Here is a 16,424-nt window from a genome sequence, read left to right on the forward strand (position 1 = left end):
AACTAGCATGTGAGATTAGTGGGAAGAAAGGGCCGATGCTCTGTGACCCTGTCAAGGCTGCCTGCCTTAGGGAGCCGGCCTAAGAGGTCCCACCACAAACACTGGGCTCAGGGGACTTCCTGCCTCAGAACTTTGGCCTGTCGCTCCTTTGGCCCCCGCAGAGTTCCTTTGGGTTTTCCAGAGCAGGGAATCTGAATGGACACCTCATGTGTCAAAATCTCAACCTCATCCCTTAAATATTAAAATCTGTGCTTTCAAACACGACACTTCCCCTTTCGGAAGCTTATTTTCCTTATAATGAGGACAGGGGATAATTCCCACCGCAGCATTGTTGTAAGTATTTGTCTTAGACCGGCTCCTTTAAGAGTTTGCAGCAGAACAGATCGGGGGTGAGGGTTGTGTAAGGTCCTCCACAACCCCGTCTCTGCTTTCTTTCTGTGTCCTGACCACTCTGTGACCCAGCCAGTTGCAGGTTTTTCCCAGCAGGCTTGAACCCAAACTGAGATCTTGAATGTTCTCAGGCCCTAATAAAAAGTATCTAAGGTGTTGCCCAAGACACTGAAAGAAACTGGCCCCAGCCCTGAGCCAAATTCCTAAACCCTCATATAAACTCCATGACCCTCTCACTCAGAACATAGCTAGGTAGGACACCCCTTTCTGCCGATGTCTTTCTTAAAGATTGCTGCAGCACGCTCTGTAAGTCAGTCTAATAAATGCTTTGGACTGATCACCCTGGTGTTTTAGAGATTCTTTGTTTGGAATCTCAATCAGCCCCATTTTGGGTTGGTTTGGGGCACTTCCTTGTGGGAATCCCCCTGCTGCTGCTTTCGGGGCGACTCCAGCTAGGGGATCAAACAAGTTGAAGGTCAAAGGTGAGCTGATATGCCTGAGAAGTTTGGAAGCAATAGAAACACTCGGTCACACACAGGCATAGACTCTGGTCACCACTAGGTGGTGGAATTGCTGCAAGTCTCATTTTCTCCTTTAGTGCTTTTTGGTATTTTTTTCAGATTTTTTTGCTAGAGTGCCGTGGCATCAGCGTAGCTCACAGCAACCTCAAACTCCTGGGCTCAAGCAATCCTCCTGCCTCAGTCTCCTGAGTAGCTGGGGCTACAGGCATGCACCACCATGCCCGGCTAATTTTTTCTATATATATTTTTAGTTGTCCAGATAATTTCTTTCTATTTTTAGTAGAGACGGGGTCTCGCTCTTGCTCAGGCTGGTCTCAAACTCCTGACCTTGAGCGATCCTCCCGCCTTGGCCTCCCAGAGTGCTAGGATTACAGGTATGAGCCACCACGCCCGGCCTTTTTCAGATTTTTGACATTGAACATGTGTTACTTTTGTAATGGGGGGGGGATGTTAGTTTTTTTAAAAAAAAGAAGCTCTAATTTCTCAAGGTTTGATTCAAAGATGGTGGAAGCACAGGATGGTGATGCTGAACTGGGGAGATTGGAAATGGGTAGGGAGTGCTGCCGAGAGAAGTGCAGCCTGGGATTGTTGGGTGGCTTGAGCTCCATGGGGAGGACTAGGGGTCCATTGGGTGGGTTGTTGAGCCATCCTGGGGAGGGGGAAGGGCACAATGGAAGTCCCAGAGCTACACTGCTACTGCTTTACCCATTCCCTCCCTGGCCCCAAGTGGGGCCTAAGGAAACTGGACACTTTGCCTTTTGTTACCCCTTCCTGCACCCTGGTGATTACAATTCTGGGCTGCCCATGAAAGGACCTAGTGACTACCCTTTGAGGGACCAGGGCAGCCCCATTCCTCTGTCTGGGTAGCAGGAAGATCTGCTGTCAGGGCTGCTTTTTCTGGGGGGAGGTGAGTACTTCTCAGGAGCTAGAGTTCTGGGTCATGACCCAAGGAGCAAGCTGAACAGGCCCCTTTTACCCCCTGTTGCCTAGGTTTCTGACCCAGAGGAAGGAGCTTGTATGTGGGTTCCCTTTGCTCACATGACACCCTCCCTCCCCTCTACCCCTTGTGCTGGTGGTATAGATGGTTCTTAGGAACTTCCTGTAACTGAGCCCAGGGGTGGGGGGCGGTCAGTGACACCTGGGTTCTGCCAAACTTAAAGGCACTGCCTCCTCTCACCCCCAGAGTTCACCAGAGGGGAAATAGTCTTAGGGATGGGGTGCACAGGAGGTCCCTTCCTCCAACATCTGAGCATCTCAGCAGGCCTTGGAGCAAACAAGGCCCACCTGGCACCCCAGAATTCAGTCTGACGGAGGAGGACAAGGGGTCCTTGCAACACAGTGACAAGTGGAGGGCACTGAAGGAGGGACTGCCCCAGCAGAAGGCATGGGATTCCAGAAGGAAGTGTGACCAGAGAGCATTCCAGTAATGGCTGAGTCTCTGGCAGCAGAAGGATCTGGGCTTGTGACCCTGGCAACAGCTACTTAGGGTTGTGGAAATTAACTGAGCTAACCCTGGTAAAACACTTACCATGGTATTTTACATAGCAGAGTAAGTTCTTAACAATACCAGCTGTTTGTATTTTTATCAGCCAGCAAGCCAGGCAAAGGTGTTGTTCTATCAGAGTTTTCGAGACAGAGGGAAGAGCCTGTATGTTCAGTTAGGAATGTTCCTGGCTTCTAGTAACAGAAAGCCGACACTTGTTTAAACATGTAAGTGGCTATTTTTCTTATAACAGAAATGCTGGAAGCAGGCAGCACTAGACCCACAGTTCAGGGGTGTCTGGGGCTGCTGTCTTGTGCGATTCTTTTGATCTTTCCCTCCGTGGTCACAAGATAACTGCCAAAACATAAGGCACTTTGTGCTCTTGTTTGAGGAAAAATATCAAAGAAGTTCGATTTATTAATATACATTTCGAACTTACAGTGTTTTTTTAAGGTAATACTTGCTCGTAGTAAAAATTCAAGCAGTATAAGTTACCCTCCAGACCTGACCCTCAGCCCCTCCCCAAGGGCAACTATCATTCAAAGTTCCCATTTTCTAGAGATCGTACCTGCATCCTCAAAGTGTGATTTGGAGCCTCCCAAGAAAATGATAAACCTTTAAGATACTAATTATAACAGATTTCAGTAGAGATAGGGACTTTGTATTTTCAAGTAATATATTAAGTCATGTCAGAGGAACTTGGTTTTCATACAGGCTTTTATGTATAAAGTAAAATAGATTGTTTGCATTTATTGAGGTGCATACATATCCTCTATAAATGGGATCAAACTGTACACATTGTTCTCTCCATTTCTTTTTGAGACAACAATATCCTGGAGATTGTCCCAAACAGCACAGAAAGACCTACCTCATTCTTTTTGAAATCTTAAAATCTTAGAAATGGGATTGTGGATCTGACAGGGTAGATTCTGATATCGACAAACTGTTTTCAAAGAGTTCACTTCAATTCTGTTCTAAGAACTTCTGCTGCAGTGTTTGAGAGGTTCTATTTCTTCACACCAAAGCTAAAGTGGGTATTTTCAAACTTTTTTTTTTTTTTTTTTTTTGTTGAGACAGAGTCTCACTTTGTTGCCCAGGCTAGAGTGAGTGCCGTGGCGTCAGCTTAGCTCACAGCAACCTCAGACTCCTCGGCTTAAGCAATCCTACTGCCTCAGCCTCCCGAGTAGCTGGGACTACAGGCATGCGCCACTATGCCCGGCTAATTTTTTCTATATAGATTTTTTTAGTTGTCCATATAATGTCTTTCTATTTTTAGTAGAGACGGGGTTTTGCTCAGGCTGGTCTCGAACTCCTGACCTTGAGCAATCCACCCGCCTCGGCCTCCCAGAGTGCTAGGATTACAGGCGTGAGCCACCGCGCCCGGCCTTCAAACTTTTTAATCTTTTCGAACTTGATAGATGACAAACCACAGTGTTTTACTTTTTATTTATTTATGGATAAGGGTGAGCATACACGTTTTTCTTTTTAAGCAGTTTTAATGTCTCTGATTTCTACTTTTCTGTGTGTATGTGAGTGTATGTGTGTGTTAAAAATATATTTCTTGCCATTATAGGTTCTTGGAGGTGTGATTTAGCAAAACCAATTCAAAATTAAACCTCATATGTCTCTTGACTCATCAAACTGATTTCTGGTTATTTAACCTATAGAAATAAAAACATAGGATTATATATGCACACACATATTTACGTTTAATATATATGCACATGTGTATATACATATAAAGAAATGCTTAGCTGCAATATTGTTTGTGATAACAAATCTGGAAGCACCTTGAATGCCCATCAGTATGTGTGAATAAATTTTAACTACCCTTAATGAATTGCTATTTTTAAAATGAGTGATACATATATTTGCCGGGAATGTCAACTCAGACAATCTCTGTAGTACTAATCAAAATGTAAAATTCAACAGGCCCTTTGGACAAGCTATTCCACTTACACAAATTTATCCTGATGCATAGGCATCAAAAAGCATTATTAAGTAAAAAAGTAGAGATCTCTCTCAGCCAAGTCCTCCGCTCGCGGCCACAGACCGGAGTCTCGCCCCGCCCCAGCCACGCCTTCTGGGCCCGTTCCTCGTCTCCAGCCCCGCCCCCGGCTTCCCGGAGAGGTTTTTGCCCCAATCCCCGCCTCCGGGCCTCGCCCCGCCCCAGCCACGTCTTCCGGGCGGGGTTCTCGTCCCTAGCCACGCCTTCGAGGGGCGTGGTCCTAGTACCCAGGCCGGGCCTCATCTCGCCAAGTCCTCCGAACCCCTCACCTCCCCAGCCAAGCCAAGCCTTCTAGGCTTGGTCCTTGTCCCCAGCCGGGGCCTCGGAGCCTGTCCCGATCCCGGGCTGGCCCAACCCCAAGACCCAGCCACGTTCCCGCGCGAGGAAAGTCAACTTTCTCTGCCCGCTGCCTTGGCGCCCCTAGGGCTAGCCCCGACCTGGTGTAGCTTCGGCCGGAAGCGGAAGTACGTGTCGGCGGAATCATGGCGACTTTTGCTGAACTCCCGGACTCGGTCCTGCTGGAGATCTTCTCTTACCTCCCGGTACGGGACCGGATCCGCATCTCCAGGTGCGGCCCCGCCTCCAGGGGGGGAATGGCCGGGCGGAGGGCGCCCCTAGGGAAGCGGATCCGGTCTCCGCGGGGCCGGGGTCGTTCTAACCGCGGGTCCCCTCCCCCAGGGTCTGTCACCGCTGGAAGAGGTTGGTGGACGACAGATGGCTGTGGCGACACGTCGACCTGACGCTCTACACGGTAGGCGGGGCCAGCCGGGCGGGCCTGGGCTGCGTTTGGGTTGACCAGACCCCGAAGACCACCCTGGGACCGTGTGTCGGAGTCAGGACTCGGGATTTCGAGCGAGGCAGTCCGGGGCCTATCCCGGTGCCGTCGCCTTCCTGCTCCTTTCTGACCTCTGGGCCTCAGTTTCCCCATCCCCGAAATGGGGATAAAGAACAGTACTGTGACAGCCCCGCCGGGTTCTTTGCCCACCGCCCAGTGAAAGCTAATATACTGAGACAGCAGGTGTTGCAGCAGGGAAGGAGTTTTATTTCGCGAGGCGCCAGGCGAAGAGATGGGAGTAATTTCTCAAATCCATGTCCCCAAGAATTTGGGAGAAAGGGTTTTTAAAGATAGTTTTGGTGGGCAAAAAAGGGCTACGGAATTGGGTCTGCTGATTGGTGGGGAATGAGCTGCTAGGATTGGGATGCAGGAATTATCTCCTCACTTGACAGGTTTCCTGGGTAGGGGGTTTTAGGGCTGTATGTACATAACAAAACATCTATAGATATAGTTGTTGCCCTTTTTGAAATCCTTTTCATAAAGAACCACTATTATAAAGTGAATTCATATCCTTCCTTTTATGGCTGTATTAACTTCATATATGTGTGTCCACAAGTAATATAAGGTATTGTTAATGTGTTTCTGAAGTTTAGAAAATGCTATTCTGGCATTATCTATCTAGATAATGCTATTTTTGACACTTTCAGTAGATTTAGGGGATACAGCGGGGTTTTGTTACATGGATGTATTGTATAGTGGTGAAGTCTGGGCTTTTAGTGTGCCTGTCACCCAAATAGTGTACATTATACTCAATAGGTAAGTTTTCATTCTTCACCCCTCTGTCACCCTCCTCCCTTCTGAGTCTCTAATGTCCTTTATACCACTCTGTATGCCATGTGTACCCATAGCTTAGCTCCCATTTACAAGTGAGAACATGTAGTATTTTTTTCTGTTCCTGAGTTACTTAGGGTGATGGCTTCTAGCACCATCCAAGTTACTATAAAAGACATTATTTAATTCTTTTTTATGGCCGAGTAGTACTCCACAGTATATATTATATGGACCACATTTTTTTTTTATCTACTCATTGGTTGATGGGCACATAGGATGATTTTGTATCTTTGCAGCTGTGAATTGTGCTGTGATAAACGTATGAATGCAGGTGTCTTTTTCATATGACTTCTTTTCCTTTGGGTAGATACCCAGTAGTGAGACTGCTGGATCGCATGGTAGTTCTTTGAGAAATCTCCATACTGTTTTCCACAGAGGTTGTACTACTAATAATTTACATTCCCACCAACAGTGTATTAAGCATTCCCTTTTCACTGCATCCACGCCAACATTGGTTATTTTTTGACTTTTAAATAATGGCCATTCTGACTAGGGTAATTCGCGCCTTATTGTGGTTTTGATTTGCATTTCCGTGATGATTAGTGATATTGAGCAGATAATGAGCATATATCCGTCTACACCTCACTTTCATACAACATTGCTTTTGAGATTCTTATGGCACATATAAACCTATTAAATAGTTCATTTCTTTTAATAGCAGTTTATTGAATATACCACAATTTGTGTATCCATTTTCCCATTGACGTATATTTAGGTTATTTCTAATTATTTACTGTTATGACTAGTGCTGCCAGGCAGCTTCTCAAACATTCCCGTGCATATGAACTGGAGATCATATTAAAATGATTGGTGGGGGTCCTAGATTCTGCACTGTGACAACCTCTGGCAGTTGTCTATGCTGCTGGTCCTTGTCCCAGTCTTTGAGTACGAAGAACGTCCTTGTGTCTGTCTCCTTGGGTCCAGGATAAGAGTTACTCTGAAACGTAGAAGTGTGATTTCTGAGAGATAAGGTCATTTGCATTTTATCATCTTCAGTTCCTCATCTGTAATTCCAAAATCAAAAAGCATACAAAGTGAAAAGTTTTTTGTAAACCAGGCACAAATTCATTTGGTGAGAAAATCTGACCTGAACTAGTGTGAGGCTATTAATATACTTTTCCTTATCCCACATAGGATAGTCTTATGTTATAATGAAAAATAATTTGATTATGGATGCTGCCCTAGACCTCGCTGGTAGTATTATATATAATATCTGTACTATATTAATTCTGAATTCTGAAACCATCTGTCCCCAAGGGTTTTAGAATAAGGGATTATGACTCTATAGAGACTTATTACCATTGAGGTCAACTTTTTAAAAATTTTTTCTTTCCTGTTTGGTTATTTTCCCCACCATTTTATTATAAAAGAATTTCAAACATGCACTGAAGTTAAAAGAACAGTATAGAGAACACCAACATACCCATCATTAATGTTTAACTCCATTTGTTTTTATCATTGGTTTGTCCAATCCATCCATCCCTCTTTCCATCCTTCAATCTGTCTTTTTTTTTGGAGACAGAGTCTTGCTCTGTCACCCTGGGTAGAGTGCAGTGTGGTATTGTCATGGTTCACTGCAATCTCAAACTCCTGGGCTCAAGCCATCCTCCTGCCTCAGCCTCCTGAGTAGCTGGGGCTACAGGCATGCACCACAATGCCTGACTAATTTTTCTGTTTTTAGTAGAGGCAGGGTCTCACTCTTGCTCAGACTAGTCTCGAACTCCTGACCTCAAGCAATCCTCCCACTTCAGCCTCCCAGAGTGCTAGGATTACCTGCAAAGTAATTCCTTCAGGTTTAGGGGAGATATCCATGTTATAATAGTATCACTAGGTCTACTTTGTTCTTATTTGCTCCCTAGGCAGCTATTATCTTATCAATGGATATTTAGGGGGCTGTTTTTCCCTTAATTTTTGCTGTTAAAATAATACTGCCATAAACCACTGCTTCTCTAAGGTAAATCTCCAAAAAGAGGTCAAACTGGGGCAGGTGGTATGTGCATTTAGGCAAGCTAAAGCATTGATTTTTAAAAATATTAATGCAGGCTGGATGAGGTAGCCTGTAAGCCTAGCACTTTGGGAGGCCAAGGTGGGAGTATCACTTGGGCCCAGGAGTTGAAGACCAGCCTGGGCAACACAGCAAGACCCCATCTCTAAAAAAAATAAGAAAAATTAGCCGGGCATGGTGGTACACGCCTGTAGTCCCAGCTACTCAGGAGGCTGAGGCAGGAGGATCACTTGAGCCCAGGAGTTCAAGGCTGTAGTGAGCTATGGTGATACCACTGCACTCCAGCCTGGGTGACACAGTGAGACCCCGTCTCTAAAAGAATAATTATAATAATAATAATAATACATATGCAGGATTCAAAATTCAAAATATATAAAATAAGTAAAAGCTCAGATCTCCTTAATTAAGACCTTAACTAAAACCTTCCTATGTCTGTCCCCCAAGTCAACCTTTTCTTTCTCCCCGGAGACAGCAAATGCTCCCATTTTCTTTTGTATCCTTCCAGGGATATTTTCTGCATGCAAAAACATAAACATACATTCTTTGAAAACAAAACAAGTGGTAGTGAGTGTCCACATTTTAAATTTCAGCAGAAACCACCAGATTGCTTTCCAAAGAAGCCAGAACAATTCTCACCAACAGAGCTCGAGAAAATCTGCTTCTCCCTGCCCATATTTTATGTTATGAACCTTAAAGAGGCTTCTTGAAGCTGCACATCAGATACATAAGCCTAAATTTGGGGGTTGACATCCTTCTTGTTTGTTGTGTTTGCAAGAAGTTGATTCATTTCTTGATTTTGTGCCCATTTTAAATTTTACCAAGTGTAGCTTCTACCCTTGTGAGTTACTTTTCAGCAGCCACCATTTCTAGTGAGTCAGTTTCTCTCAACCCAGACTTACAGGTCTAAATATGGCCAGGAAGAGTTGATTCCTCTTTCACAAGTAGTCAACAGGCCAGGCTCAGTGGCTCACACCTGTAATCCTAGCACTCTGGAAGGCTAAGGTGGGAGGATCGCCCGAGCTCAGGAGTTTGAGACCAGCCTGAGTAAGAGTAAGACCCTGTATTCTACTATTAATAGAACAAATTAGCTGGGTGTTGCACATGCCTGTAGTCCCAGATACTAGAGGCTGAGGCAGGAGGATCACTTGAGCCCAGGAGTTTGAGGTTGCAGTGAGCTATGATGATGCCACTACACTCCACCCATGGTGAGAGAGCAAGACCTTGTCTCAAAAAAATAAATAAATAAAAAGTAGTCAATAAAATTTATGCTGTGAAGTTTATTTTTTTCTCTTTCTTCCTTTCCCTTTTTTTCTTTCTTTCCTTTTTTTTTTTTTTTTTTTCTTTGAAATGAGGTCTTGCTATGTTGCGCAGATTGGCCTTGAACTTCTGGGCTCAAGCTGTCTTCCCATCTCAGCCTCCTGGGTAGCTGGGATTACAGCTGTGTGTCACTGTACCTAGCTCATTTTTTCTTTTTAAGGTAAAATGTACATACAGTGAAATGCCCAGTGCTATCAGTTATATTTTCTTTGTTTCCTACTAAGTCTTAACTTGCCAGGATTAATTTTTGCAGCTTTCACTGTTACCAGGCTGTGATTTCTTTTTTTTTTTTTTTTTTAAACCTAAGTCTAATTTACTCTGGGCAGGTTCAGCCTTTTAAACTTTTCTTCTGTGTTGCTTATTTCTCCCAGAGCTGGTCATTAAGAAAGGAATAGCCTGTAATCCGAGCACTTTGGGAGACCGAGGCGGGAGGATCAGGAGTTCAAGACCAACTTGGGCAACATAGTGAGACCCCGTCTCTACAAAAAATAATAAAAAAAAGAATTAGCTGGGTGTGGTGGTGTGGTTGTATTCCCAGCTGCTCGGGAGGCTGAGGCAGGAGGATCGCTTGAGCCCAGGAGTTTGAGGCTGCAGTGAGCTACAATGATGCCACTGCACTCTAGCCTGGGCGACAGAATGAGACCCTGTCTCAAAAAGAAATTAAAAAAAAAAAAGGAAAAAATACCAGTGGGTTGCTTTGCTTTCTTTCTTACTAAAGAAGATAATGAGAATGCACTCTATTGCTAAAGACAGATCTGTTAGGGTCTTTCTTTCCCCCACTGGATTTGTTCAGAGTCCTAGCAGTTAAAATGGTGCGGTCAAGCTGTCTTGTTTGTCCTGGGGAGGAGGCTGGCTCGGGAAGGGCAGAAGCCCAGGGGAGGCACCAGAACCCTCCCATCCTGAGCTGTCCGTCCTCAGCCTCTTACCCAGCGCCTCAATCTCTGGCTCCTACAGATGCGGCCAAAAGTCATGTGGCACCTCCTTCGCCGGTACATGGCATCCCGCCTCTACTCCCTGCGGATGGGTGGCTACCTGTTCTCTGGCTCCCAGGCCCCGCAGTTGTCCCCTGCCCTGATGAGGGCCCTGGGCCAGAAGTGCCCCAACCTAAAGCGCCTCTGCCTGCACGTGGCCGACCTTAGCATGGTGCCGATCACCAGCTTGCCCCCCACGCTGAGGACCCTGGAGCTGCACAGCTGCGAGATCTCCATGGCCTGGCTCCTGAAGCAGCAGGACCCCACCGTGCTGCCCCTGCTCGAGTGCATCGTGCTGGACCGCGTCCCCGCCTTCCGTGATGAACACCTGCAAGGCCTGACGCGCTTCCGTGCCCTGCGCTCGCTGGTGCTGGGCGGCACGTACCGCGTGACCGAGACGGGGCTGGATGCCAGCCTGCAGGAGATGAACTACCTGCAGAGGCTCGAGGTGCTGGGCTGCACCCTCTCGGCCGACAGCACCCTGCTGGCCATCAGCCGCCACCTCCGAGATGTGCGCAAGATCCGGCTGACCGTGAGGGGCCTCTCTGCCCCTGGCCTGGCCGTCCTGGAAGGAATGCCGGCCCTGGAGAGTCTGTGCCTGCTGGGCCCCCTCATCACCCCAGAAATGCCCTCCCCCACTGAGATCCTCTCCTCCTGCCTCACCATGCCCAAGCTCAGAGTCCTCGAGCTGCAGGGGCTGGGGTGGGAGGGTCAGGAAGCCGAGAGGATCCTGTGCAAGGGCCTGCCCCACTGCATGGTCATTGTCAGGGCCTGCCCCAAAGAGTCCATGGACTGGTGGATGTGACTGCCCCATCCATCCTTGGAATCCAGCCCAGCTTTCACCGTTGAGCCCCAGACCCTCTGCGCAGCACGTTGAAGAGGGCAGGTAATCTAGCTTAAAGGCACTGAAGGCCCCAGGTAGGAAGAACTGGGGCCCGGGGCCTCCAGACCATTGGAATCATTGTTTGCCAGCCGTGTGGCCTCTCGGAGGCCCAGTTCCCACATCTGGAAATAGGGAAGACCATAGCTACCTCATGGTTAGGTTGCAAAGCCTTACTCTGAACAGCTACCGACCCCAAGAAGGCTCTCAATGAAGGGTCATCCCTAGGGTTGTCCTTAGGAACAGGATGGAGGCAGAAGGGTAGGGTTAAGAGCTAGGGGCGGCCAGGCCCTGTGTCATGCCTGTAATTCTAGCACTTTGGGAAGCTGAGGCAGGAGGATCGCTTGAGCCCATGAGACCAGCCTGGGCAACATAGTAAGACCCTGTCTCTACCAAAAATAAAAAGAAGCCAGGGGCACCTGAAGGGCCGAGCCCCCTTAAGAGGCCTAGAAGGACTATCTATGCACCTGCACCCACACACCTATGCACCATTTGTGTAGTTACACGCGGGGAGAGAGAGCAAGTGAGACTTGGCTTTGATGATCAAAAATGTTCATAAAGGTTCTCAATTGTATTTTATATTCTGTATTTTCCATGTTTTCCATAACATATATTATTTTGCTATTAAAAAAACGATCATTTTTTTCCAAAGAAGCATCCACTTTATTCATTCAAGCAATATTTCTTGAGCACCTCCTATTTTGCAGGCACTGTTCTAGGTCCTGGGGCCACAGCAGTGAACATAACTGACAAGACCCTGCCCGCGTAGAGCTCAGAGGGGAGAAGGCAGGACAACAAACAGGTAAGCACAACCGAATGATTTGGGAGACGCTGAGACAATAAACCAGGGTCACCATGATGGAGGCATAGACACCTGGTAGAGTGAGCAGGGCAGGCTTCTGGGCTGAGATCTGAGAGGTGACGAGAAACCAGCCATGGGAAGAGCTCAGGAAGAAGAGGAAAGACAAAAACCCTGACATAGGAATGAACTTGGCATTTTCCAGAAACAGAAAGAAGGTTCTGCTTGTGGGAAGAGCAACAGAAAGTGAGGTAGGAGGCTGGGCAGGGTGGCTCACGCCTGTAATCCAGTGCTTTGGGAGGCCAAGGCGGGAGGATCGCTTGAGGCCAGGAATTGAAGACCAGCCTGGACAACATAGCGAGACCCCATCTGTAAAAATAATTTTAAAAATTAACTGGGCACGGAGGTGTACACCTGTAGTCCCAGCTACCTAGGAGGCTGAGGTGGGAGGATCGTTTGAATCCAGGAGTTCAAGGCTGCAGTGAGCTATGACACCACTGCACTCCAGCTTGGGCAACAGAGCGAGACTCTGTCTCTAAAAATTTAGAAAGTGAGGTTGGAGAAATAATGGGGACCTGGGCAAGCAGGGCCTTGCAGGTGGCTCAGGTTTCAGGGCTTCAGTAAGCAACAGCTCCTTTTCCTGCTTTTTGAGTCTGAACCACTTGTAAGATGCAGGTGTCAGATCATGATTGTGCGCGCCCACCCACGAGAGGAGCATTGCTTCTGATCTGAGCTGGGTGGGAGTGTGTGTGTGGCTAAGCCCCGGCTCTGTGGGCTCACCACCTGCCCGGAAGACCAGGGTGCCACCTCTGTGGTGGGTAGAGCCAGAAGACAGAAGGGGGCTGAGCTGGGTACACTCACTTCCTTATTCCAAGCACACACGTCAGAGAAGAGCTGCAGACAGCAGACAGCTATTGGATCTGCCTTCACTTTAGCCTCAGACCCCCCCCCCCCACTCTCTCATTCCTCCCTTCCCACTGTAATCCAAGCCACTTTCTCTGATCAGGATTATTGCCTTAACTTTCTAATTTCCTTTCCTGATTCTACCTTTGCCTTCTAAAAGTTGCATAAATGACAGAGGAGATCTCAAATGTATACATCAGATAACATTGTTCCTGTACCTGAAAACCCTTCAGTGACTTCCCTTTGCACTAAGAGTAAAACTCAAAATTTTTAGTTGCCCTTGTGGCCTTGTGGGATCTGACTCTTAATTCTTTGACTTCAGTTCCTGCTAGACTCCATCCTGCCCAGCTCGCTTAAACCATTTCAGACACTGGGCTTCTGCTGTTGGTTAAAGAGGTTACACACTCTGCTGCCTCAGGACCTTTGCACTTGCTGTTTATTCTTGCCCCAGAAATTTACACACATTCCCTAAATTCCTTTAGCCATTTGCTAGGTGTGAAGTGGAAATACTGTGTAGATGACTCTCTGTTTTCTCATCTGTCAAATTGTCCCCTCCTACTCAGCTCAAGCAGCAGGCAGAAATTATAACCTAAAAGAATAGTGGAACAGGAATAGTGGGACAGCTTTTTTATTTTATTGTATTTGTTTATTTATTTTGAGACAGAGTCTCGCTCTGTTGCCCTGGCCGGAGTGCAGTGGAGTCATCACAGCTCAGTGCAGCCTCAAGTTCCTGGGCTCCAGCGATCCTCCTGCCTCAGCCTCCAAAGTAGCTGGGACTCCAGGCGCATGCCACCACGCCTGGCTAATTTTTCTATTTTTAGTAGACACGGGTCAGGCTCTTGCTCAGGTTGGTCTCAAACCCCTGACTTCAAGCGATCCTCCCGCCTAGGACTCCCAGAATGCTGGGATTACAGGTGTGAGCTACCACGCCTGGCGGAAAATGCTTTTTAAACGAGAATTTTCCAACAGGGAAGGAAGGTTTTATACTTGGTTTCAGAAGGCAGCTGCTTGAGAGGGTCTGTAATACCCGTAGTAGCCACAAGATGGCAGCACATCACCTGATTTGCCTTGTAAATTACTATAGTCTCATAACAGGAATTAAGAAACAGCTAACATTTGAAGACCTCTTTCACCCTTCCTAAGGGAGGAATTGAAAAGAACTCATATTTGTTGCGCGTCCACTATATCAGCTGGACACTCCGATTTACAACTGTGATTTAAATCAGAGCATGTCCCGCATCTCTCAGAACTCTCCAATAATAATTGGGAAATGAAACAATATATTTATATATAATGTCTAGGAGTTAAGCTAACTGAAAGATATGACCGATTTAAGAAGAAAATTTTATATTCTCTTCTAGAACCTAAGGAACGAGATGAATGGAGGCGTGTCCCACTTTGTGGACTGGCAGATACCCTTGCAAACCTGCTGTTCTGTTGTATAGAGCCTCGGGAGAGGCTGAGAACTGCAGCAAGAAAAGCTTTTATTTTGGGCATCCTGAGGCCTGGCCAGTTAGAATCAAGGGCCCACTCAAGTCCTGCCCCTAAGCCTAGGTCCCCGTCCTCGGCTCCGCCCACTGGGCCTGGAGCCCGCCTTAGCCCCGCCCACTGGGTCTGACGCTTTTCCCCGGCCTCGCCTTCTAGTTTCCAACGCAGGCCACGCCCCTAGAACTGTCCCCGCCTCTGGATCCGCCCAGCGGCCCTGGACGCGCCCCTTCGGCTTCTTTAGGTTCCGCCCATCTTCCGGTCCACCTCCTGGGGGCCCACCCCTTTCGCGTCACAAAGCCGGAAGCGGAAATGTGCGTCAGTGGGGAGGTCGGGCCCGGCTCAGCCCGGGTGTGGTAGGGGCATACGGAGGGTCTGGCAGGGGACAGCCAGGGTTAAAGGGTGTGTCCTGCCCCTTGCCAAGTCCCAGATCATTTTTGCCGCGCCCGCTGAGGCCAAGGCTCTCCCTGAGCGGCCCTAGGCCAAGCGGCCGCTCTGGGTGTCCGTCCCCCGGGAGGGGCGGGTCGGGACGTGCGGTCAAGGCGGAGCGTTTTCTACAAAAGCGGCCTATGCAACCTGTGTGTCTTTTCTCCAGAAGGAAAAGCATCCCCGTAATTCAGGCCACAGAGACTCGCCCCAGCGTCCCCTTGTCCTTACCGACCTGGTGGTTCTGGGGCGTTCCAGTGAGCACTGGGTTGGTTCAACAGAGTCGGTCTAGTGCAAGAGAATTTTTACAAACACTTTATTGATGTGTAATTCGCATAGAAGGAAGTACATATTAGTATATATTTGCATATATTTAAAGTGTACGTTTTGATACGTTTGGACATAGGGTGTACACTTGTGAAACAATCAATCAAAATGTTGAACAAAAAGTTTCCACCATGATCACTACAGCCTATTCCACCAACACTACATTGACTGTCTCTATAGATAAGTTTGGATTTTGCAAGAGAAAATTTTTTGTTTTTTTGGGTTTTTCTTTGAGACAGGGCCTCGCTCTATCACCCAGACTAGAGGGCAGTGGCATCATCCTAGCTCACTGCAACCTTAAACTCTTTGGCTCAAGGGACCTCCTGCCTTGGCCTCCCGAGTAGCTGGGACTACAGGGCGGGTACCACCATGGCCGGCTAAGAGAAATTTCTAACCGGTGAGTTTTGTTCTGGCTGTGGGCATCAGTAATTTGTGTGTTAAGATACTTTCTTAGGTTTGTAGGATTTGTAGGCTTAAAGAAATAGGCCGGGTGCGGTGGCTCATGCCTGTAATCCTAGCACTCTGGGAGGCCGAGGCGGGTGGATCGTTTGAGCTCGGGAGTTCGAGACCAGCCTGAGCAAAAGCGAGATCCCGTCTCTACTAAAAATAGAAAGAAATTATATGGACAACTAAAAATATATACAGAAAAAATTAGCCGGGCATGGTGGCACATGCCTGTAGTCCCAGCTGCTCGGAAGGCTGAGACAGTAGGATTGCTTGAGCCCATAAGTTTGAGGTTGCTGTGAGCTAGGCTGACACCACAGCACTCTAGCCTGGGGAACAGAGACTCTGTCTCAAAATAAATAAATAACATAAAAAAAGAAAGATGAATATGTTGGCCACAAGCCTTTCTACTTGGAGCAAGAATAGTCAGCTGAGGTCAGTCGCAGCTGAACGTTTTAGATCTGTACATACTACCCGCAGAACTTTACAACCTACGAGCCTCCAGGAATAAGGAGGATGCAGGCTACATTATGCTAGTACCAGAGATTAAAAGTGTGTTGACCCTAACAGAGCTGTGTTTTGACCAAGTGGGGTTATTTTTTTCCTGTGTTTTTATTTTGGCAAATGTCACGCCTACAGAAATGTTGAAAGACAAGTATATATATTGCTGGCCTGGAATCATGGACTGTTTACATTTTGCCACACATACATCCTCTATGTATGTATCCATAGCTATATATATGTTTTCTGATGAACCGTTTGAAAGTTGCAGATATTAATACACTTATGGAAAAAAAGA

At 47.2% G+C, this 16,424-nt stretch overlaps 1 protein-coding gene across 5 annotated transcripts; it reads left to right on the top strand.

Moving 5' to 3' along the window:
- The first annotated feature begins 4,654 nt into the window (after positions 1–4,654).
- Positions 4,655–11,879, top strand: FBXL12 (F-box and leucine rich repeat protein 12). Of its 5 annotated transcripts, XM_069478980.1 has the most exons (4): positions 4,811–4,944; positions 5,081–5,162; positions 7,616–7,710; positions 10,345–11,879. In XM_069478980.1, the coding sequence occupies exon 4, from the start codon at positions 10,345–10,347 to the stop codon at positions 11,164–11,166; it is 822 nt and encodes a 273-aa protein (XP_069335081.1). In that variant the 5' UTR covers positions 4,811–4,944; positions 5,081–5,162; positions 7,616–7,710; the 3' UTR covers positions 11,167–11,879. The 5 variants fall into 5 exon arrangements, with proteins under 5 accessions (XP_069335100.1, XP_069335081.1, XP_069335066.1 ...); XM_069478999.1 differs by lacking the exon at positions 7,616–7,710 and having other exon boundaries at positions 4,655–4,944; positions 5,081–5,153; XM_069478965.1 differs by lacking the exon at positions 7,616–7,710 and having other exon boundaries at positions 4,811–4,970; positions 5,081–5,153.
- The last annotated feature ends 4,545 nt before the right edge of the window (positions 11,880–16,424 follow it).

This window comes from Eulemur rufifrons, chromosome 2, assembly GCF_041146395.1.
Source record: "Eulemur rufifrons isolate Redbay chromosome 2, OSU_ERuf_1, whole genome shotgun sequence".
NCBI classification, from domain to species: Eukaryota; Metazoa; Chordata; class Mammalia; order Primates; family Lemuridae; genus Eulemur; species Eulemur rufifrons.

Excerpts from the sequence above, each read along its gene's own strand:
- FBXL12 (XM_069478965.1), top strand. The coding sequence starts at position 4,885 with ATGGCGACTTTTGCTGAACTCCCGGACTCGGTCCTGCTGGAGATCTTC. Across the intron at positions 4,971-5,080 it reads GACCGGATCCGCATCTCCAG|GGTCTGTCACCGCTGGAAGA; the intron begins GTGCGGCCCCGC and ends CCCCTCCCCCAG. Across the intron at positions 5,154-10,344 it reads TCGACCTGACGCTCTACACG|ATGCGGCCAAAAGTCATGTG; the intron begins GTAGGCGGGGCC and ends TGGCTCCTACAG.